At 39.8% G+C, this 25982-nt stretch overlaps 1 protein-coding gene across 1 annotated transcript in view; it reads right to left on the reverse strand.

Moving 5' to 3' along the window:
• The window catches only part of TPK1 (thiamin pyrophosphokinase 1), a gene marked incomplete at both ends in the record, with an annotated part of 191218 nt that overhangs the window by 72979 nt on the left and 92257 nt on the right, over window positions 1-25982 (reverse strand). Inside the window, 2 exon segments of the mRNA XM_079533265.1 lie at window positions 4406-4552; window positions 16692-16787. Coding sequence (XP_079389391.1) covers window positions 4406-4552; window positions 16692-16787 — 243 coding nt within the window.

The following is a 25982-nucleotide window of genomic DNA, read 5'->3' on the forward strand; positions in this document are numbered from 1 at the left end:
GTATTATATACATATATTATCATAATTGCTATTATTTCTTTCCTTCTTTTCTGTCTTAGTAAATAGTTTCACATCTGAGTCTGTGCTTCAGATGCTGCAAATGGCACCCACTGCATGGAGTAAATCAAACTGAACCTGAGCGAGCCCGGTCTGGCAGCACCGCCTGACTGAACTACAGAGAGATTGATTGGCATCTGCAGCGTTCTGCAGGACAGAAGGTGAGCAGCCAGGAACTATGGGGAGCAACGAGTAAATCTTGAAATATTACAGAGAAAGTTTCCGAATCAACCTGTATTTACCTCAGCATTAGCTATTTTTCTTAAATGGATAAGCCGGAATGCACTGCGTTTCTCATAACTGGCTTTTATTTTGATGGGGAGCTTTGAGTCAGAATTGGCATAAAACTTTGGGATGTTGCAACTACTGCATATAAAACAGCTGCCAAACTTCTATCTGTTTGGCTCAGGCAAATTAGCCAAGGAAGAAGGGCAAACTCTTCTGACTGTTACCCATCGCCCTTCTCTCCTTCCTCCCCCACCACTGCCCTACGGCGCAGGAAGCAGCTCCTGCCCGGACCCGATCTGCGACTCCAACCCCATCCCTGGCAAGAGAGAGGAAAATCGCAGTCCCCGGACAGGGCCGCCGTGGCTGCGAGGCACCTGCAGCCCTGCGGCTGCAATCCACTTCCCTCCTATGGCTGCCGCTGTCTGCTCCCCACGGTTGCCCTGCTTCTGCCACCCACGTGTAGTTTGGATAAAGATGGACCAGAACCTATCCATTAGCCTTTTTTTAACTTGCAGAGAGAAATCCTGGAAAGGAAACCTAGGCAAATGGATGATGCTGTACTATAGAACGATTAACTCTCTTTCATCCCACTGATCAGGATTTTAAAAATATGACCATGCATCACTCAAGACAAAGGTGCATGCTATCTTACTTTGAGTCAACATATGATTCTAGTATAGAATTCTGGAATACTGCCCAACGGATTTTTTAGTTCACTAATCCCTTCTATTGGCACCTGTATCAGAAACTTAAAGGTCACAGAACCACAGAATCCTAGGGGTTGGAAGGGAGCTCCAGAGATCATTGAGTCCAACCCCCTGCCAAAGCAGGTTCCCTACAGCAGGTCACACAAGTAGGTGTCCAGGCAGGTCTAGAATATCTCCAGAGAAGGAGACTCCACAACCCCCCTGGGCAGCCTGTTCCAGTGCTCAGTCACCTCACCTAAAGAAGTTCTTGTGCACATTTGTGCGGAACTTCCTCTGCTGCAGTTTCTGGCTGTTTCCCCTTGTCCTGTTTCCACACACTGCTCAAAACAGTCTGGCCTCGCCACTCTGCCCCCCACACCTTAGATACTTATAGACCTGGATCAGGTCCCCTCTCAGTCTTCTTTTCTCAAGGCTGAACAGACCCAGTTCACTCAGCTTTCTTCATAGGAGAGATGCTCCAGGCCCTTCACCATCTTCGTGGCCCTCCGCTGGACTCTTTCCAAGAGATCCCTGTCTGTTTTGTACTGGGGAGCCCAGAACTGGACACAGTGCTCCAGATGAGGCCTTACCAGGGCAGAGCAGAGGGGAAGGATCACCTCCCTCCACCAAGTCCTTGATGGAAGAATGATCTTGGGATGAAACAAAGTATTCTGATAATTTTAAGGGGACTGATATTCGTGTCTATAGCTGACAACATTCTGTTTCATAGAAAGAGCAAACTTTGGTAAGAGCAAAGAGCAAAACTTTGTTTTGCAAACAGGTACACAGGTACACAATACACTTGGGCTGTGTATCACGCACTAGCCATGTGGATGTGGTGTACAAATGCAAAAACCTTGCAGACCCTGAGAAAAATAAAAGCAGGAGAGTCTGTGATGGGTGAGAGAATGTTTTTCCCGATAGGCTTCAAAATCTTGCACTGTCTATCCATTTCCCAAGAGATGGTTCAGCACATAAAACGCCATCTACCCTTACATTCAGTATTTAGGTAATTTTATTGGCTAATGAAATTAGACTTTGTTGATCTGGTCCACCTCAGTCGGTAGTATGTATATTCCTAGTCAGTAATTGTCCTTGCTGTATTTCTCTATTACTCTTAATGCTTCTGGTTTCCTACAATGCTTTGCACTTTTACAGGTGTGTTCAATATTGATATATTTCTTTTGCTACGCCTCTCTTTATCAGCTGTCCAAAAATCTGAAATTATTAGCAATTATTTAATATTTTTTTTGGTGTTCTGAAATACACATTTACTGAATCTTTCCCTTAGTCTCTGTATGAGCAGCTAGAAATTCTGGAGCCTGACTTGCTATTTCCCTTTGTCTCCTTTCTAGAGCTGCTATGGGATTACCATTTTCATGGATATATCCAAGAATTTTAGCTTCTGTCCAGGTACGCATGATATAGAACTAATAATCTCCTACCACAATGAGCAGAGGGCTAACATTATTTTCAAGAAAAAATACAGTTAATTTTTGCTCATATGTTTTATCCAAAGAATCCAATAAAGATCAGATACTTTTTCCCCAAGAGAAAAGGGTTTCAGACCTACTTTTTATAACAAAGGCAAGATGCCCTTAACTTTATAGTTTGCTTTTGGATCTCAAAACCTTGCCTTGTTTGTTATTTTTCTTTTAAGTTTCCAGACTTGCATTTCAAAAAGCTAGCTTGTCTCCCACTGTGTTCATTTCCCTCCTAGCTTAATTTCAAATTACAAAGGAGAGAGGGGAAAGGCAGAGAATGCCAGGATTGTAGTTGCTTACAAGAGAAAAATATGATGCTGAATTCCTGGGGAAGAAAGTGAGTATTTCCAAGCTAAGGAATCTTAGGATTCTTGTTTGTCCCTGTGTATAAACTACTAATGTGATTTTTGTCTAAACAATATAGGATTAATGTCATTATCAGGTATTACCATGACAGTTGACAGAAGATGCTGACAGCAACAAGTTTAAACCAACAGTGAAAACCATCCCTTAGTTAAAGTCTGCATTAAGTTGTCTAAAAGGCCTGCGTCCTGTATTTACCCTTTATTTTTGAATGCTCAAATCAGCCTCAAGTTATCAGTGGCAATGCAGACTGACAGTCAGGAATCATAAAACCAGAATGTAAAAAGTTTCCAGCAAACCCAAACAGCTGGCAATCTCTGATTTCTATTTAAACATGCAGGCTGTTAATTTTTTCAAGCTGCAAAAAATACTCATGCTCACTGAGGACACTTCTGAAAGCAAGCATAATGCACAACATTTCAAAGCCACTTAAGGAAAAGATTAATTAAAAGAATTAAAAGTCTTTCCAGTCCAAATAAGTATTTTGTAAGCTAAATTTGGTATTCTCCAAAACTCTGCTGAAAATAATTTACTGGGGCCAGCAAAGTGCTGCACCCACAGGCCCACCACAAGTGAGTTGCTCCTCACAACCAGATTTTAACCAGCTGCACTTTAGCTCCACTACCCCCTCATTCTGCTGCCTCATCTATCCATTTAGTCATGCAATTAATGATCACAGTCACAAATTAACTCCTGTGCCTACAGTCATTCCTGCAGATACAGTGCTTAGAAGTTATTAGTACAATGTCTGTCCCGTGGATTTAAATCTATAAGCCCAGATCATATTAATATTTTACTCAAATTGCAATAAGCATGTACGGTGCAGGGCACTGTCACATTTATTTGTGGATGTTATTTATTGCAATGAAAAAAGCTTTCTGTGATAAAAATGAGAAGTTAGTTAAGCTTATAGAAACGCTGATATCAGGAAAAGCTTTTTTCAAGCAAATGAATCACTGTTAAAGAAGGCTCTTTGGTGCTTAGATTTGCCATTAATTTAAATCTTAGAAGCAGAAGCTCCTGCAAGATTTTTCATATGCATTGTTTTATGACTCAATAAACGGAGTAAGACCTGAAAAATCTGAAAAAATAATACATCTTAAATAAATTATCTTGATGATCGTATCTGGATCCCCATCGAAATGATCTATGCCACTCAGACCACCACAGAACTCCATCAGACACTTCTGTCAGAAACTGCTTCATACCACCTCTATGTTTTGGGTTTTTTTCTCCTCATAGTGCAGGCATCCTTCTACTCAACATGCAAAGGACTGTGTGTTAAATGCTTACATTACTGGAATCTAATTAAATTTGAAGATTTTTTTTTCATTTATAATCAAATTTCCAGAAGTACTGAAATTTTGCTTTCATACTTCTTTGATTTCTGAATTCCTCCCCTCTTAAAAAACCCAAACCAATTTTTTTCAAGGCAGGAATGCAGAATATGTTATCTTCTGTCCACTTCCCTGCAATATATTTTCAATTTAGGTTCTGTTCCTACAAATTACAACTAAAATGAGCTCCTAATGTTGGCAGACCTACAGGGTGAGGATGGATGAAAGGTCAGGTATTCACAGCACTTACTGGTTGAAGCAAATAAATCAGCGAGCTCTCCTGGATAACTATCACTGGAAAAGGGGTGATATTTGTTGCATGAAAAAGTGTTTCCACTGATGCCATTGTTTGGTCAAAGCGTCCTCCAAGTCCACCCAAAGTCACAATCAAATCAATCTAAAAGACAAAACAAAAGTCACCAAGAGAACTATCATCAAGATACCTCCACAGATGATCTTTAGATCCTGAAAATCAAAAACTGAATCACTTTGATAAGAAAAAAAGTAACAAAAAAAATACATTGACTATACAAAAGCAGATCTCAAATACAGCCATTTTCTTTCATTACTAATGAATACCATTACGCAATTCTTGAAGTTGAGTATTTAAGCTCAGTAAATTCACAGTCAACATGTGGTACTTTAATGAAGGACCTAATTGCTTTGCCTAACACAGAGACCAGTCCTAGCAGACACCTATCTGTTTAGCTCAACTGCATAGATAAGATATATCCCTTCACACCTTAGGATCTTATATCTGCAGATCTTAAAAATTGCTTCAGATTATTCTCACAGTCTACAGAGAAGATAAATCATTGGTACGCTGTATGCCATTCTTGCTCCCTCTGCAGAACATTTTAGCATACAAACTCACACACAGGCTGGCTCTCCTCAAGACTAATTGCACTACTGCTCTGAAGAGATTGCATGCACCCTGCAACTGCTGTATCTCCCAGGTGTTGCTGCTAGGGACAGAAGCAATCCTTGATTGAGCCCCAGGCCATGGAGTCAGCCAACAATTTTGAGTCTCAAACACCTCATAAAGTCTCTGTACACTCTTTACTTCTTACAAGCAGAGAGGGAACATTTAAGAGCTTTTAGTTCCTCAGATAGAAAGTCAGAGTGCAAAATATTTTTATTACTTCCACCATGCAGGTCAAGTACGTTCAGTAACTGTAATTTCAAAAGCTACCATTTAGTAAGTAGTATGCAGAGCCCAAACACATTGCAGCTCTAAAGCTTTTAGAAGCTCCAATGACAATAGCCATCTGGTGAAGTTTTCTGCTTTACAAGGCCTAAGCCTATGGCCACTCTGAGGGGCAGGGAATGATGCATATGTATACTTCCACATTTTGAAGTGTAATATAAGTTGCAGTGGGATTGCCAGGTCACAGCCTGAACCAACGACTGAGCACCAGATGAGAAGATGTGGCTAACCTAGTGAGCTCAGGTGCAAGCAAGGAACCTGACTGACAGGAAGGGATGGAGCCTGGATCCATCCCTTCACCCCTCATTTAAGGGCTAGCAGCGTTTCTCTGAGTAGAGATTGTACTCAAGAGCTGTTATTGGTTGTTGGATGGGATGAACAATTTTTTTTTCTTCTTTATTACTTTATTAAATGCTATTGCTCCATAGCATTTGTATCCTTGGAAAGCACTCTCATCACCTTCTTTTGCATAAGTGATACAGAAATCCTACTCCTTATTTAGTAGCAATTGCACAGTGATCTTGGGAGCTGGTAATAAATGTAAGAAAATAAAACCAATATATCATGGAATAGATCTGTTGAAAATAATGGCTTGAGAGGGATGGGACCTTAAAGATCATCTAGTTCCAACCTCTCTGCCATGGGCAGAGTTGCTAACAGCTAGATCAGGCTGCCCAGTGCCCTATGCATCCTGGTCTTGAACACCACCATGGAGGGGTATACACAACTTCTCTGTTCAATCTGTTCCATTGCCTCACCACCTCCTAATTAGAAGAAGGGATAAATGAAATCTCTTATCCTGCTTGCCATCCCTCTTTTGATGCAGCCCAAGATGCAGTTGGCCCTCTGGACTGCAATCACATGCTGCTGGCTCACGTTCAGCTTTCCATCTGCCAGGACCTCCAAGTCCTTCTCAAGTCCAGGTAGATGACATTAGTTCCTCTTCCTTTGTCTACTGATGCCATCATTTCATCATATAACGACACCAGATTAGTCAGACACAATTTGCCCTTGGTAAAGCAATGATGGCTGTCACAGATCACCTTCTTATCTTGCATGTGCCTTAACATAGCTTCCAGGAGAATCTGTTCCATGATTTTCCCAGGAACAGATGTGAGGATCCCCAGCCTCTAGTTCCCTTTCTCCCTTTCTTAAAAACAGGAGTGATGTTTCCCCTTTTCTGGTCACAAGGGACTTCACGTGAAGGCCATGATTTTTCAAATATGATGCAGAGTGGCTTGCCAAGTACATCAACTAATTCCTTCAGGACCCTGGGATGCATATCATAAGGCCCCATAGACTTGTACAAACACATTGGTAAAAACTGAAGTTTGTGGTTGTGGTATGTTTGGAGAAGACTAAAAAAGATACTGTAAAAGGAAATGTAGCTATTATTCTGGTTTCTTTGTTCCTGTAAAATAGAAAAATATGTCTGTGACAGGTATGGAAACAAAACCAGCTAGAGTACCCCAGGAATGGGCAGAGAGAAAAGCTGAATTCTACGCTTGGGTGACAGCAGACAGTTTGCGTTTCACTGCAGAGTCCTGGAGGCAGTGATGGACATCCAGATATTTTGGGACATAAAATCTCTGCTGGAAGGTTTAGGATACACAATTTGTTTATTTATTTAACAAACAGACAAAGAGGCTTACTCCAGCAAAACCTCAACAGATTTTTCATCTTAAAGCTATCACCTCCATTCAAAAAAAGCAAATCTGCAAGCTAACAAAACAATCTGCTTCTTCCCTGCAATCTCTGATTCTCATTCCACCAAGCACTAAGGAAACTGGACAGAATGTGAATGCACATGCACGAATCTTTGTAATCCCACAGAATAAGAAAAAGTGAAAACCCAAGCACAGAGCATTTATAGATTTGCCCACTACTGAGGAAAGGCCATTCATTTTTCACGTATGAGGCTAGAGAATTATACCCAGCTCCTGCCCAGCAGGTAGCACTTGACTAACACACTGCACTTCAATTGAAATATCCATAATTCACTTAAATGTCCTGTCAAAAGTCCTTTTACCCCTTTTTGTTTTCACACAGTGCTATTCATTTCCAGAGAAAAGGTGATAATAACTGCTAAGAATATCAAGATCCTAGCAAGAACAAGTGTAAAGTGGGCTGCATTCTATTAGACTTTATAAAGCCTGACTTAAATTCCTTCTACAGCATTTTTAGTGCAATCAAGCTTCAGTTCATAAAGAGTTGAAGTTCTAATCATGGGATTTGTCATCTTTAAATTAAATTTATACATCAGCATCTTTTGAAATGGCTTTAGGCGTTGCAGTGGGGCTGTTAAAGGAAAAGAGAAGCACAAAGAAACACTCTGCACGTGGCACTTTGGATTCTTCTTCCTTCCTTTCTTTCTTCTGCCTTAGGGTATAATTTAGAGCAGGCTGTAACTTTGAGGTTACTGAGGGTGCCATCACATCAGTGTGAGACTGCTCAGCTCCCTGCTTCCATTTCCACAGAGACTACAAAAATACACAATTTGCTATAAATTGTCTGCTGGCTTGCTAAACATTCTTTTTCCATGGAAAACGGGCTCAGCAAACATCTCTCTTTCTGGTATGGGTGGATTAAATGAGAAGACTTTACTTAGAAAAGTGATGGACAAGTTATTTAAGGAGAAGGGTGAAAGGACAGAAGAAGCTGGGAACTGCCTCAGGTAGGTGAAAAGAACTTCATATCCTGCTTTGTAACACAAGCATCACCACGCCATCCAAGAGCAAAGCCTCAAAGCTCAAACTGACAGCAAAGGATGCCCACTCTTTTTAAAACTGTGCTCCTTATATCAGATAAGAAACTTATATCAGATAACAAATCGGTAGCACTGGAACAAATAACAAGAAAGACCATCCTAAAGGAAAGAGGGAAGGCAAGAACAACATGTCATGAAAGCTCTGGAGCCATAAACCTTCCTCCCTGTGAGACAAGAAGACCATCCACTGCTATTATCCCATATATTTCTATGCCAATTACAGATCAGATACTGCATTTGAACACCACTTCTTATCACCTCCACACTTCATTGGTATCTTGTCACCTTCATTACTTCATTTCCTAACATTCAAAAGTCTACTGCTTTAATACAAAATACTGGAGGGAGATGAAAGAGAACAAATTTATTGTAGCAGCATGCATATATTGAAGCATATTTTATGCTGAAAAGTAAACATTTAAATAGTGGTGTGAATGTTGTATTTACTATTCAGTTTGACACTATAAAGGATGCACATACCAACATGAGCTATCACCTTGGAACCCAAGCCTGACAGGACAGTATTAAATGACTGTTTGAATGATTAAAAGAGAGAAAAAGGAAGCAAGAAAGAGAGCCTTCCTCATCAACCTACAGATATCCTTGGATCAATAGAATGCTGCTGGAATCTATGGTGGTGATTACATCCTGCTTTTTATAAAGAACTCTCACTTTTACTTCCCATCTTTTTGCTATCACTCACCTTCCTTTTCCTATCTCCCTAACTATGAATTTGTAGTAAACTGGGAGAACATTTGCCCTCTTTTTGCATCTCCATCTCACTCCAGGTATACAATACAAATCACCTTTACTCCAGTAATTGGAGCGAGGCAATTGGCTTTCTAGTGTCTTACACGAAAGGCATGGCAATTATTTCCTACAGGGATGATATACACAGTTACATAGCAGTGTCTGCACTTTGCTTAGATGGGATCCTCTTCTCTAGCAGCAATTTGCTTGTTGCTTTGGTCATCTGACTCCTCAGGAAACAAGAGCCTGTCAGCTAGAGGCTGTCATCCTGTCTGTGGGCCTGAGATGGTATCCTACCATCTACTACTTCTGTCACAGCGGGAGCACTGTGTGGACTTCCAAGGATTGCCAGGCTGCCTCAAACTATTTGTAAAGAGATAAACTGCTGTATGATCCATCTCCTTCCTTTTGGCCAAGACTCAGAACTTATGGCTGAGGATCGGGATAAGCTGAAGGCTACCAGAGGCCTCGGGGCTGCAGAGTACATGAGGGCTTGGGCTGCAGGCTGAATCACTTCTGCTGAGCACCATCCACTTCTCATAACATTCTACTTTGCAACAACATCACTACTTGCCTACTTCCACCCCTACATTCCCATTCTAGACAAGAAAAAAATGAAAAAGAAAAACCCACAATGGCTTCAAAAGATTTAACTAATATTACAATTTCACTGTTTCTTTTAATTATTCAAATGCCCAAAGGTACAAAAATTGGAAAAATATAATGGGAGAAAAAAAAAAGAGTGCTCTATGCAGTGCTTAGGTTAAATAAGTTTCCTTGAACAGGAAATTCCCACAAATCCATCATTTATTCTTGACAAGATTCTCAGACAAATAGTAAGATATCATACTGAGTTGAAAAAATTGCACTGGCTATTGCAATCTTCAAACCTTTTTTTTAATACGCTTAATTATAAAAATAAACCTACATCCCATTATCTAAACGTAATTTCCTAAAAACACTCATGTTACAAAGAAGACATTTCCTAACATTACAGTGCTTATGTATTAAACAAAACAAGAACCAAAAAAATGTTATTTATGAACATCTCCAGCAACAAAATGGACTCTTGGTCCTCAAGCTGCAGACAAATTCTCTGAGGAGCCATCAAAACCCATGGCTCCTCAAAATTTCCTTCTAGAGCTTCATTAGCAAGGCTTGGTCAGCACAAGTGCAGCAGACTTTGAGAATACCAGTGTACTAATGCAGCCCAGCCACCTTCCCAGCATGGAGACCTTTCCATCAGGAGCAGCTGCTATCAGAAAAGCAGAACAAGCTGTGCTGTTGAAGGCAGAGGAGCTGGACTGATTTAAAATTTGGTAGCAAAAAAGAAAAATCACAATTCCTGTTATAAACAGGAAAAAATTGGAGATTACAAGAGGAACAGTAAGCCACTCCTAGTAACCTCATGTTTTATGTTTCAAACCTATTTATTCTTTGACTAAACTGAGATACTGGCGAATTGTCAAAAGCCTTGGATAATGAGTGTATCTCTGACCTCTCTATCCCCTAAATTGCCCTAATAAACTGTAGTTTTCTCTTTTGCTCTTTCTGTCACCAAAATTTGACATGGGGTTTAGCTTTGTTTCAACAAGCAGAAACCAATGTATTCTATATATATATATCACTACGCTCATGCCTTTTTCTGTTAACTCATCTTTACAGATCAAATACAAGCCCGGAAGTGAATACAAAAGTAGTGTAAAAAAGGTTCACAGTACATATGATGTCATGTGCTCCTGCTGACATCCATTTCACATAAAATTCTTTAACACAAATTCAGTGTGTCATGATGTCCACAGCTACAGCTGAACATGAAAAAAGCCTGGTCTACCTGTTCCCTAGAATTAGGGCGTTTCTGATATCCTTAATTGCAGGATATGTACCTTGCTACCTTCGCACTATGGAGCCTTAAAATATTTCAGCAGTAGGTAGGAAGGGTTAGATGCTGCCATTCTAGAAAGTGGATCTGGTCCTTAGAGTTGAAATGGTCAGTGCTCAAGGATATGTCTTTCTATCCTCCAGACAGATTTACCCCTGTTGAAAGTTATTATAAAATTCTACATCTTGGAAGTATGAATTAATAGTATCTTCAGACTTGGTTGTTTCTGCCAAAGAGGTTAATGAAGAGAATTTTACTATTAATAACTATTAATAATTTAATAGTATTAAAATCTTTTGATACAGCACTTGAGAGCATGTAAACCTTATCTAAATGTTTTTAACTTCCCTTAAAATATGTATCATTTGCATTTTCTGTCCTCGTGGGAGCTGAGGCATTAAGAAGAAAAACCTGACAGTGCCACCAGACACGAACAGGTTTACTCTTAGCTCTGCACTGTAATTGCATTTGAAGATAGATTTTTTTCATTTTTCATATTGACACTGATGCTTTGATCAATTGAAATATAGTCATATTAAACCACTAAAATGCAATTAGTTTTCAATAAAATCAACTTTTTATATCTTCAGCTCATATAAGCAAATGAGTTGCTTTAACTTTCAAGCAGAAAAGATAATAGAAGTTAAACATGAAGTAGTCCTGGAGCTTAGCTTTAAGACTGAATGGTAGTTTAGATGAAACAGAATGCAGAGTTTGTAACTCTGAGATGAAGATAATGGCTTAAACTTACCATTACGTTATGCAGATTCTCCTGGGGATTGCATAATTGATAAACAAATTCCCACTTCTTAATGAAGAATGCTGCTGCAACCGCCTGCGAGTGAGACTGGGGAGTGTTAGGGCAAGATCACCATATGAAGATTGGGCACTGGAAGATTATCCCCGACTGTGCTGCTGGCACACTGGGAGACTGCAGAAGTTGTTTCTACACCTCTGCTTCCCAATCCACAGAACAGGTTTCACTTTTTATCTCACTTTCAATGTAAGATCTGTTGATCTCTAAAAAGAATACTGTAAGCAAATCCATCTTTTTTGCCAGTTCAGATAGTGTTTTGTAATAGTTTGTGTTACATAAGAGAAAGCTAAGAACATAACACAGTTACTGAAATTCCTGGAAATAAGTTTATTTGAAGGTCTTGTAAAAAAGAAACAAAAACTATGTCACATAAACATAGAATGAATAGGATACTGATTAAAGCAATAAAACAAAATATGCATACATAAGATTGAATAGACAATTAACGGTAGAAGAAACAAATGTCAGAAAACAGAGCTACTGAGGCATTAAAAACAAAACAAAACACACACACACAAAAAAAACAGAACACAGAAGGAAGGTATGCTGTCAGAAAAATTGTGGGTACATATACAACCTACATGCATGCATGTGTTCACCCGTACTCACAGTCATACAGAAAGCAATACATGTAGGTTGTTCTGTAAGTAATGCCTCCCATTTATTTCCATGGAAAATACAACAGATACAAAGAGCACACAAGAATAAAATTTGATAGAACAAATTCTCAGCTACAAAACACTATTTTTCAACATAGTCATCGCCATAAGTTATGCATTTTTTGCTAGCAATGAACAGGCATTGCATGCCTGCTGCACTAATAAAAATGTTCACTGGCCATCTGGAATGAGAAGTGTAATTCACACTGCTGTTGCCATTGCTGAAATGCACCTTCCACCACCTCACTATGCAAACATCCTCTGTTTGGTCTCCACAAATGTTCACAAATGTCAGTGCAAGTAAATGGGCACAATTTTTTCTGCATGGAGGAATTCAGTTCCACACCTTTGCTTCATACACACTTCCATGTCAGACACCATTTTGTCAGACTGCCCCCCTGCTGCCATCTGTTGCACAGCAACGAAATGGAGTATTGGCTCAACACCTACTGCCACACCACAAACATCCACCTTTGACATCATAAACCAACATAATAAAGTGAGAGGCAGTATTTTCAGAACAGCCCTTGTATAACAGCCTTTATGTTAGTTCATGGTACTTCACTGCCTCACCACCCATCCAGCACAATTCAGATCACGAATGAATTAGCACTGTGAAAGGGAAAACTAGGACTGATTCTAACTTTCATAAATGCAGGGTACTGCTTGTTCAAACATTCATTGCAGTGAGTATAAATGTACACAGGTGACTCAGGTATTGTAAAGTGATCCTAAAACTGCTTCCTTGCACGTCTTGGCTAACCAAGCAAAATATGATACTGCATTTCGTAATGGAAATCAGAAATGAATGACTTTGAGGACTCAGACACTTTCTAAGAGTTTTCCTTTAAGAAAGGGAAGAAGTAATGATGAACTTGGCAAATTAGAACTTCGCTGTCTTTTAGAAGACAGCATTACCACTGTTCATTATCAATCAAGCAGTTCAAGAACTAACAAGGTGTTTTTTCCTACCAGATCTGAGTAAACTGTCAACTCCAGTTGTACTCTTCCTTGTGGTAAAAGCATTTTTAAGGCTTCTTCCCAAACTGAATTCTCCAGTAACTAGTGAAATCTGATCTCACTTTGCAGCCTTCTCTTCTTAGGGGGTACAGAGCATCTCTCTCACCTCGTCTCCCTCTCAAGTGACCACATGCAAGAATGCTGTACAACGTAATTACCTTTCAACATGCTGTTCCTCTGTTCACACTTGTTCGCAAGTGATCTGGGTAAGTGAGAATGAAGAGGAAAAGGAGAACAGATGTGCAGAAATGGAAAACAAACCATCAGAACTTAATTTGTTTGGAACAAAACATTCCCCCATAAACACTCATTCCCAAACACTCAAAAACCTCCTCAACAAAGGTGACTAATAGACCAGAGCAAAAATTCTATCTATCCAGTGTAGCAAATAAATGATACCTTACTTTCTAACGAACTGAAGAACATCAGTTTCAAATATTTCAGCGTCTTGCAATGGAATTTCATCCAGAGAAACTATGTCACTGGATATAGGTCCACAGTATGCGCTGATTTAACTTAATTTCCTAGCTTAACATATTGCTACCCAGAAAGAGCAGATAACACAGCACAACTAAAATCTTTTTCTTTCCTTTTTTTTTTTTATTTTAAAATACATTTATTTGTTTAATTTTAATACTGAAGAGATAGTTTCCTTGTCTAGTAATTTCAAGTATAAATTACTGGGAAACAGGCTTGTAGTGTAGTGTATCTGAATAAGACAATAGGTAAAAATCAGAGCTGCAGAAATACAATTTCATTCACCTGGAACTAGAAAAACATATTCCACCTAGGTAATATTCTAAGCTAAAAGTTTTTATGATATTTTTTCCTGAAGGAGAAAAAAATCCACATTCTAACATGCAAGTTTGTATCTCAAGCCGTAAATGCAGATGCAGGTGAATAACTTCTTTCTCCACTTCTAGACCCTGAACCAACTATGGTTGATACAACACTTGCAGCAGACTTTGTGGATGTTCTAACTCCTGTTACAGACCCAGTGCCTGCTCCAGGCCCTGGAATGGATCCTGTGGTTGCACCAATTCTTGTGAATGGGCCTTGCGGTTGCCTAATCCTTCTGACAGGCCCTGCGGTTGCCCCAACCCTTGTGACCCACTCTGTGGTCACTTCAATCCCTGTGACAAGACCCACAGTTCAACCAGAGAACAAGCCAGTGCCAGTATCATTTGCCCTTATAAGCAAAAGGAAGTAATGTCTAGAAAAGTCAGATCATTTAATAAGGAGAGAAATTCCTACAAAGACAGAAGAAGATGAAGATGAAAAAGGGGCATCACAACAATGGGAGAAGGAAGGAGACGCAGAACTCATAAAAGAGACAGAAACCATCTGTCCCTAAAACTGAGTGAGATATGACATATGTGAAAAGATTACAGTATTGTCCAGATGAACATGTTGTCACCTGGCTGCTCCAGTGCTAGGATAATGGGACTAATGACCTGGATTTAATAGGCAGTGAAGCCAAGCAGCTAGGCTATCTTTCTAGGGAAGGTGGCACTGACAAAGTGACTGGAAAAGGGATACAATCCTTCACTCTATGGTGGTGGCTTTGTAAGCTGTGAAGAAAAGATAGCCCTTCAAAGAAAATCTGGAATGTTACCCAGGCAAATGGACCACCATAGAGAAAGGTATCCAGTATTTGCGGGAATTACCTGTGATAGAGATGGTGTATGATACTAACCTGGATGATAATATGCCATCTCAATATACAGATAAAGTCAAATGCACGCAATTTATGTGGCAGAGAGTTTTATGGAGCGCACCCATCATTGCATGCCAGCGTCTTGGCATGAGTGATCTGGAAACATAACAAACAACCAACGGTAGATGAAGTGGCTAGTCTACTTTGACAATATGAGGAAAATCTCTCTTCTTCCTACAGGTCTGTGTCTCAGCTGAGGAGAAACTGGTTCAATGACTTCAGAGAGGTGCCTGAGAAACTCTCCTATCTTTGTCTATACTAATGGCAGAAAAAATAACTAATGATTAACAGTGTGTACTGGACACTGTGCAACAGCACTCTGGATCACGGAATCATAGAATCATAGAATCACAAGGTTGGAAATTTCCTATAAGATCATCCAGTCCAACCATCTCCTCATCACCATTGCCACCACAAGCACTAAACCACGTCACGCAGCACGTCATTCAGTTGCCTCTTGGAACACTCCAGGGACGGCAACTCCACCACCTCCCTGGGCAGCCATTCCAGTGCCTGACCAATCTCTGAGAGAAGAAGTTCTTCCTTATGTCCAACCTAAACCTCCTCTGATACAACTTGCGGCCATTACCCCATGTCCTGCTTGTTGCCTGGGAGAAGAGGCCAAATCCCTCTTCACCACAACCTCCCTTCAGGAGGTTGTAGAGCGCAAAGGGTTCCATGGATACATCTCATTCACAAGATTCAGACATTTCAACTTCAGCAAAACATGGGTAATTATACATCAGCTTGGAGTGAGGAGGAAAAAAAAGAGTGAGAGATATTGACATTTCTATTTCTTGCTGCCTTGATGGAGAAAAGAGATGTCAAACTGCCGGTGAACTTTCCTGTCTTGCTACAATGAAAATGGGAAAGGATGACATATACATGCCCTTCCATCTTGTGCACTTGCATTCATTTTCTTATAAGCCTCTTGTCCTCAATGTTGGTAAGAGCATGTAACAGTTGCTTCCTCTCAACTCTTCATCCAGCGGTAGAGAGAGGAGGAGAGAGCTCAGCCCTTATGAAGGAATGCTCATGGGCAGCAATTCCAAGAGCATACCTGTCATCAGATCATCCTGTTGGAAATTCTTGAAAAACTGTAACTTTGCATCTCAGAGAATTGAAACAGGAGGGCTTCTGAAACCAAGCTACGGAAGGGGAGAGGAAATGCTGCCTTATATGCTTTTCAAATGAAAGGAGCAGCTCACAACTCCAAACAGATCTTTTTAGGCTTAGTGCACTGCTTTTTCTATAAAGGTTCTCTTGAATTTCAGGGGAACCTTTTGCAGAAGGAGATATTACTCACCATATGTAATGCTGACACAATAAGGTTCTCCTTCCCATCTCATCTTTGGGAGGAAATCAAGGAGATATGAACATTAAGGCTCAGCATGCCAAGACTTGAGAACATATTTCAAAGGTAGGGCTCTTACTTTGAACATCAGAGAGTCACAACTCTCTTCTGCATTTTGACTTGTTCGTTAACAAAAACCAATAGAAGCAGCCTTTTAGGAAAACCAACAGTTGTGCATTGACACACTCCATAATTCTATTCAGCAGAATCATCAATGTTTACAGTGTGTGCCGAGAATATGGCAAAACCTCAGAATGGCTATTGAAAATATTGCTTCATTTCAGTGCAAACATAAAAAATAATTCTAAGTATGTTGAGATGAACAGTAGATACAAATAAGAAGAGACAAAGTTGTGTCTTTACCTGGAGGCCCTTCTCTTCTATCTTTTTCTGGAGTATCTGAAGGCACTTGGTGAAGTCTGTTAAATCTTGATCCATGGTCTCAATTAACTCACATCCCTAGTGAGTAAACAGCAAAACAGAGAGAGAAAAATGAATTAAACTTACCGCATTTTTCAGTTTTGAGAACTAATGCTATCTCTGCTGAAGTTAACTGCAGTTAGCAGCTCTTCAAGTCTCTGCGTGGAGATGGAGAATTAAGTAAGAGACTGCTACCCTTATAAAGACCGAAGACCCTAGATCCCAGATGACCAAATTATGATGATCTAGATTTTTTACAGGCATAGGAACAGATATTCCAAACCCATAGAGAACATTCCTAGATGTGGATAAACATGTTCTACATTATGGATGTCCAACATCTTGACTTGCCTGGGCCACACTGAATGAAAAGGAATTGTCTTGGGCTGCACACAAAATACATACTATACATACCATATTCATGTATATGTTTTATACATGTTCATGTATAAAAATAACAAAACTTTGTGGTTTTTTTAAAGCATTTTCTCTTGAAACATATAAAAAAGAGGGCATCAAAAACAAAAATTAGTAGAATATCTGACCCTGTTTTTGTGAAACTAATGCATCAGTGTATTATTTGATGGAAGTGGTTACAATTCTTAACAAATTATCAAGATGCTCATCAGAGATTTTAGAACTAATTTTACTCTTCCTGTGCTTCATTCTTGAAAACAGTTGTTCACAAACATACATCCTGATAAAAAGTGTTGACATAGCATGATTTTGAAATGAAGGATATCTTTCTCCAGCAAGACAGGCTTTATAGAAGTCTAGTGAAGAGACATGACCAAATTTTTCTCTGAGCTGAATGTTTAATTGCAACTCCATACATTCCACTTGAAAATTCACAGGTAATGTATTTATGTCAACAAAAAATGGAGTCATGAATTTTCCAAAAAAAAAAAGATGATTTTTTCAGAAACCTTGAAATGAATTTTCAAATTCCTTTATCAAAATGGAAAGCAAGGCTGCATATTTTTCACAGTTACAGGAGTGTGTTCAGCCAATGTATCAAAATGAATAAAATTATTTTCTGTAACTTGAGCTTGCCGTCATTTAAGATTAATTTTGAATGCTATAGTGGCCTGATATACAGCTCAGATAAGTTGATTTTCTCCTTGAAGTTCGATGTCTAACTCATTTAAATAGAGTGATCAAATCCACCCAAAATGCTAATGAACGTGAGCTGTTTTTCATCCTCAAGTTCTGGCACAGATTTTCCTTTTGATTCCACAATTACCTTAATTTCAGTTCGCAAATCATAAACTTCTTTTAACGTTTTACCCACAGTTAGCAACCTTACTTTGGAAAAGTAAATAATGTCCCCATAAACAGCATCTCTACTTCTAAGGAACTCCTGGAACTGGTGATGATTCAATCACTTGGACTTTATGAAACTCACAGCTTTGACAATCATTTGCATGATATTATTCATTTTTAAAGCTCTCGAACGTAAATTTTCTTGATGTAAGATGCAGAGATATTTCATCAAATGCAAGATGCTGGTGGCAACTACCTCATTTTCTGTTAGTTATTTAAGTTCCTCTTTTTTTACCAACCATTGCCAGGGCACCATAGGCACGCACACATGTAGGTAGGCCGAAATGTTATCATCAGCAATCAATGTTTTTTACTCATTAAGTGGCACAAGTGTACGTAACAGGCAAGACACATAGGTTTTAATTCAACAGAGTGGTATGGCAGGCACGAAAGGTGGAGTTAGCACTGCACTAATGCACCTTCTGTTGTCACCTATGCAGTCTGTACTCAAGCTACATGAAACTGATTCATGAAAAACATTAAAAAAAATCACATATCAAGGTTAAAAATTTACAATCTTGTGGGATTGCATTATTAGTTGTCCAGACACAAATGCAGTTTGTGGGATGTGGGTTGGACAAGACTGTTCTGCAGTGTTCTGTTGGATAGACAAAATCAGATATGGAAAGCTCAGGGTTATACAGTACTTCCAGGATCAAGTTCCAGAAAAAAAAATCCTCACTCTGGTCCTACAGTTACTACGCGTCTGGTACTTATATTGATTTGTGCATAAATGTATGTATAAAAAAGTGCTCAAGTTTCCCAGAATCAGCGAAGTTGTGAATTTACAGTGATTATAAAACAGTCACCTTGCAGTGGGTCATAAAATTGTGGAATCATGGAATGACCTGCATTGAAAAGGACCTCAAAGGACATCTAGTTTCAACCCCCTGCTATGTGCAGGGTCGCCAACCAGACCAGGCTGCCCAGAGCCACATCTAGCCTGGCCTTGAATGCCTCCAGGGATGGGGCATCCACAGCCTCCTTGAGCAACCTGTTCCAGTGCATCACCACCCTCGGGGTGAAAAACTTCCTCCTCATATCCAGCCTAAACCTCCCATGTCTCAGTTTAAAACCATTCCCCTTGTCCTGTCACCATCCGCCCTCACAAACAGCCGTTCCCCCTCCAGTTTATATGCTCCCTTCAAGTACTGGAAGGCCACAATGAAGTCTCCCCCGAGCCTTCCCTTTTCCAAGCTTAACAAACCCAGTTCCCTCAACCCTTCTCCATAGGAGAGGTGCTCCAGCCCTCCACCTAGCCCATGGAGTTATATACATTCAGTTTCATGAGGAGGTCCCAGATTTGTTCCACTGTTACTATGAGTCAGAATCCACTCCTCTCACCCTCACCTAGAGGTTCAGGGTCCTGGCAGACATGCAGAGGAGCCTGACCACCAGTGAAGACCGAGGCAAAGCTATTATTGAATACCTCAGCTTTTTCCATGTCTGAGTAAGCCAGTTCTCCATCCTCATTTATCAGAGGGGGAGCCTATGATCTTCTTTGTCTGTCTCCTCCTGCCTACGTACCCCTAGAACCTCTTTTTATTTTTCTCATCCCTTGCCAAGTTCACCTCCATCTTTGCCTTGGCTTTCCTGATGCTATTTCTGCACATGTTCAATGTCCCTATATTTTTCAACGGCTACACAACTCTGCTTCCACTTCCTGTACATTTCCCTCTTTTCTCTCAGTTGCAAGTCCTTGCTCAGCCATGCTGATCACCTGCCTCCTCTGCTCGATTTCTTCTGCTGGATGATGGAGAGCTCTTGTGCTCGCAAAAGGGTGTTCTTAAAGAGCTGCCAGCTCTGTTCTGTTCCTATGCCCTTAAGGGCAGTTTCCCAGGAAATCCCATCCAGCAGTTCCTTGAGCCAATGGAATTTTGCTCTCCTGAAGCACAGCGCCCTGACTGCTTTTTGCCAGGCCTGCATTCCTTGAGATCACAAAATGCACCAGGGCATGGTCACTACAGCCCAGGCTGCCCACAGTCTTAACATCTCTAATGCTCTCCTCTGTACTGGTGAGCACTAGGTCTTGTAAGGCTTAACCTTAGGTGAGTCCATCTAATACCTAGACCAGGAAGTTATACTCAACAGGCTCCAGAAATACAGATGAGAACATGTAATAGTAGAAAAGAGTGGGAGGTCAAAGTTCTTAATTGAGTGCTAAAGCAATTCCTAAGCCTCTGATAAAGATCCGAGTAAGAAAAAGTGAAACTTATCTACCACATAAAGTCACTATTCAAAGAGATTTCAAATACTCAAAATACGCCTATACCGTTGTAAATTAAAACAAGAACAATATTTAGAGGTTTCCTCTGCTACCACTTCTTGGTCCCTTTAAAAGCCTCCTAGTTTTTCTCTTCACCTGACAGATTTTATGTTTCTGCTGTATACCATAACTGACAAGAAATAAACATTCAGAATACAGAATCTTTGTATGTGTGCTTCTGTATATAAAATACATTGTTTTGTTACACCAGAATAAAAATAGAACTTTCAGGTTGCCTTTGCCTCAGTGGTGAAAATAAAGGTGTAGAAGACAAAATTTCTTAGATCGGTGCATGGACAGAGTTCAGAGGTTTGCATGCAACAAAATAATGAGTCTCCAGTAGAAAGACATAATGCTATTTCTGAAATGCTTCCCCAACCTATCAGGATGCATATAAAAATAAGCAAAGCTGCCGTGCAGTAGGGGATCTGGGTGAAGAGAAAAGAACAAAGAGCAGATAATGACATGCTTTTTATTACACCCCTTCCTCTTGCTGCCTCCTCAAAACACTCCAAAAGGAAAAATTGTCAATGGTGAAGCTGTAACTTTTCTGGTACATGTTATTACTCCAAATGCCTTTTCAAGCACTAGTAACAGACCTGATGAGTGGTAGCATGCCACAGATGTACATGTAATCAGAGGCTTCCCTTGCAAAGGCAATACTGCTACAGCCATGGAGAGACTAAGAATGAAGCTGCAACCTGTATTCAGCACAAGTGTCAAAAAAGGTGAAGAGCTGCTGTGTCTTCACTCCTCACTAGGAATAGCCAAAATGTAACACTGATGCGGGGTCTGCAATAAACACTACTGTGCCCTCAAGTGCATTTATTATTTATTGGCACCAACAAGGGCAAAAAGTAACAAGATGTGAGAAACTGTAACAGACAGAGCCTCTCCAGTCTTGCAGAACAAGCTTTTTGGTTAGATGAAGAAAAAATCAGTGGCAGGGACAGCTACTGCTGGGCATGGGCAAAGAGGTGGAACGTGAGTTAACAGCTCTTAAATGAGCAGAAGAGAAGAAAACCATTTATATTTTTCCAGGACCACTCCTTGCTGGCAGAAGTGGTTCACAGGTGTTGGTTTATAAATAACTGAATAACCCCCTCCCTCCACCAGCACTTCTGAAATACTCTTTCCTGTAAGTGCTAATGAGCCCAATATTCTGCTTGGGCAGTCAGGTTTTGGCAGCTGCAGGCAGAATACAATTCTACTTTCCAGCCAGGAAAGACCAAACTTACTTAACTGTCCACATGTTTCAGAAGCGATGATTTACAACTTAAATTATTATTTATTATTTTTTGCCTTTACTATTAAGTACATTTCACTTGAAATTGGCTCTGGCCTGGCTTCTCAGGATGCTTTTCAACAGGTATTTGGAAGACTTCAGAGGCCAGGTAATTTCTGTGCAGTAGCTGAGAGGCACGTCAGGCTACTGACTGCAGCTCCAGTAGAAAGCTGAGATGCAGATGTCCTCTGCTTAGCTCTGCCACTGCCCTCTTTGCACATTCACAGTGGAAGGTCTCCAATACAAATGACAGAAATGTGGCCTTCTAAATCTGTAAATGGGATATCAAACACATACTTTGTTATGAAGGAGGGCTCCTGAACCCATGACACTAGTACCAAGATGTTGCTGTGACAGCAATTGCTAAAAACAAAACCTAACTTAACAGTGGTATCCTAAAACAGTTCACTCGGCCGTTTGCACCTTTGACACATTATACAACTATTGCTGTAGAGCTGAACAAAAGTTGGCAGAGTGCCATCAGTAAAGCCACCGTTCTGTCAGATCAAACTGCGACTCTTCATTCTCTTTTCACATCAAATGGAGAGCCAGCTTTGGAAAAGACAGGGGTTTTAGATCCACTCCTTTTGCCACAATGGTGAAGAGGCACACATGGTCAGAACTAAAACGGAAGAGGAGAGCAGCAGCACTTAGATCCTCCTGTGCCCTATCCCTGACCTTGCTGGAGTGGATGTCTGTGCAGCTCATGCTCACAAGACGGTAAAAGTTTTAGATAAATCTGTTGCTACAGACTATCAAATCTAGTGATTCTCAACATAGAACCAGATGACAGTTCAGGTGCAGTTCTTGGCAACCTTCACCATATTCCTCACAAATGACAAAAATCTTCACAGCAATACTCTCTGCTGTAGCCAGGATTTAATGAAAGGACATCACAGTAACTGCAAGACAGGCAATAATGCTTGTAGTTCTATAGATATCTACTCAACTTAATAACATTAACCTTTGGTAAGAAAGTTAAAAAGCCAAGCACAAATAACATTAAGAAAGGTTAGAAAAATCAATACCACACAGCAGGAAAGAAAACAATAGACTACATCTGATGACAGTATAGCTGCTGCGTGTGGATGTGGCACCCATTATTAAACTTTGGCTGTTCTGCCTCATTGTAGCAGTTACAGGCGGCCCACTGCTAAAGAAGGTGGAGAATGCCAGGTGCACCTAATTGGATTATTGCACCCCGTATTTCAGACAGATGCTGAAACCAGACAGCCTGTGAAATGTGAGTCTGAATATCTCAGTCCTTCTCCCACATGTTGCATCACAGCATGTTATGCATTTGAAGACAGCAGTGTGTAGATGTCCATTTCCACACACCCTTATTAATCTTTTGATCAGCTTAGTTATATAAGCTGTCTTTTAATTTGCTTAGTAAAGAATATAACAAATAAATGTAATTGGTGAACATGATTTCAGATATTTAAATAGACAAAACTACATAATTAACTGAAATTCATTTTCTTTCAGTTCTTGGACTCAAATTTGGCTGAATGCTTGGCATCAGTGCAAAGCTAATACAGTACAGTTGTATTGGCCCTCAGTTCTGAGGTGGCTGATGACTTAACTCACTCAGCTGCACATTAAGTACTGCTGCCATTCTGATTAACTCGGGAATTTGTTAATTATGATGAAGTGTATGCACTGGAAGCCAAATAATGGAGATCTGCACTCAAGTGAAAAATCTCATTATTGAAAAACAAATCTCCAGTTTTGACCATTACTAATTTCTAACTCTACACAACACTACTTGTTTTATTCAGCAAGTATTGCCCAGTGAAACAAAACCAGTAAACATATGTAAACATCTGCACACCCTCTGCAAATCAGAAGCTGCCCGAACTTGTCAAATTTGACAAGGGTTAAAAATAGAGCTTTGTAGTTGGAAGTTAGACTACAGCAGCTGCAGCCTTTTCTCCCTTCTGCTTTATCTATTTTGATATGGCCCGTTTCAAAGTAAATAAAATGTTTCCTGTTTTAGTTTTTAATGAGCAGCATGTGGCTTCTGGTGGAGGGCAGCTTTTTCATAGCATATATTTGTTGTAGAGATAGCAGAAAGTGTTCTTCTGTATTAATTAGCTTGCCTCCTTTCAAAGGAAAACAGATTACAAAATCATGGCAGTTGACTGACATTAACAAAATTTGAATAAATTTATCTGGTATTTTAATAATACTAAGGAAAGACAACATCCCTTCTTTGCAACCTCTAACAAAATGAAGTGCAAGAAAACCGAGGATGATAATGACAGAAATGAAACCCCTCAAAAAACCCTTCTTAAAGGAGAAAAAACAAACAAAAAGAAGATCAAAGAAAGAGCACAGCTTATGATCCAAATGATTACCTGTACTGCAGCAAATTCAGATTTATTAAGCTTAACGAATAAAAGCAAACATCTTAAGAATTTACCCAAAGACCAAGAATTGCAATAAAATGTTTACAACCACAATGCCTTTATCAGAAGACCAACAACACCTTTTAACACTTTTGAATAATCAAGCAAAAGCTAAGGGTGTTATGTAAAAAACTGAAGTAGAAGGGCCTATCAGAAGATGCACACTCATACATACAGCCCTGACCCCTTTCCATATCCATTTCTGACATATAAACAGTAAACTTCCTTTTGTACATCTCCGTGCAACCCAGACGTGATTTCTCCAATCTGATGATTAAACCTGAGCACAGCACAGCAGTGACAGCCATCTGCTATCTTTGGATCATCTTAAAAGTTTCCCTTATGTGCTCTTCCTTGTCCGAAAAAGAAAGATTCAGAGGGAGAAGTTTTAATTGATGGTCAATCTGACTCTATGATTAGCGCTGTGAAAATCTTCCTTCAACTGCACTGATTACACCCTTAGGACCCTAACCTATTCATAGGATTGGTTTCATTCCTTCAAAAGTTAAGTGTAAACAGAAACTCTAAACAGAAGCTCTAACTGCATGCATTTATGTATGAAGACAGGAGGCAGCTCATGTAAGAGGAATCAGAGAGTTGGAACAGCACCAGTCTCAGACAGAATGGAAGAACACACCATCAAATGTAGACAGCATAAACTACATCCAGTTCTATCAATGAGAATCTTTTTGCTGATTTGAATGCACTTTGAACCAAAACTTAGAACTCAATTTCTAAAGTGCTGTAGCTATGCCTAAGCACACACAAAAACTAACATTATCTTTGGTACTCTACGCAAATAGCAATGCAATTAAATGAAGCATTTGCATGCAATAAAGCAGAAAAGCTGCCTCAACCACAAAGCTGAAGAGTATGGGATGCAGCATTCCTTGAAATTCAACTATTTGAGCTATCTTTTATGAGACGGGATGGAGAAAGAGAGGCTGCCTGAATTCTAAATGCCGCAACACCAGATGCACAGTAAGGTTTTGTTTTATTCAATTAAAATTGCTCCAGGTTAATCCCTTCTGGGCTGACAGATATTCTAAAGAACTTGTGTTAATAAGTAAGCATTATGTTTCAATTGACATCGGATTCTGATTTCCAATCCTCACTATTCACCTCAAGGTAAGACAGAGACAACAGTAAGGCTTCTTGCTGAGGTGTTTTCAAGGATTTGGGCTGCCAAATTTTAGCCATATGGAACACAGTCTAGATATGATCCTTTGTCAGACAAGGGACCTGCCACCCTATATAAAGCCAGAGAGGCTCATCTCTATCTTGTGCACTCAGACAGATTTTATGTACAAATTTTGCTCCTTTGCTACTATCTGTCAGTATTTCCCTAGTTTTCAGAGGTATATAGTTGATTTGAAAAGAATTTGGATTGAGAAGCGAGCTGTATCTCAAGTATCAATTACTGCATGGAATGGATCAAGATCAGGCTCCAAATGTGCATAAAGCTCTCAAAAATGATGCTTACTTACACAGCTCTGCCCACATGTACAAAAAGAATACAAAGGGATTCAAAGATTTTAAATCCCTAGAGACAGCAAGATAAAAAGATAAATTTTGTCCTACATGTGTACAGAGCTCCAAAATTTGTGCTATCAGTACAACTCAACAGCACATTCTTCCTTTAGTATTGGTGTGTTAATGAAAACAGCAAGATTAGTCCTAAGACTGAAACCTTTGAGAAAGTCACTGATTACTTCAATTGCTTGTTAGTTTTCCTTTATGAACAGCCTTTATCTGCGTAACTTCTGGTTGAGCTGTGTATATGGTTAGATAGCACCGATTTTAAAATTTTTTTTATTGTTTTGTCTTACAGTTTCTAAAAACTCTCTCAGCCTCAATGTAAAAGCCATGTGTTACAAGCAGCAGAAAATATCTTTGCCTGTGCAAGATTATTCCTTGTTTAGAGTTTGTCACTGTTTCCGGATCATTAC

The sequence above is a fragment of the Tetrao urogallus genome, assembly GCF_951394365.1.
Source record: "Tetrao urogallus genome assembly, chromosome: 3".
NCBI classification, from domain to species: Eukaryota; Metazoa; Chordata; class Aves; order Galliformes; family Phasianidae; genus Tetrao; species Tetrao urogallus.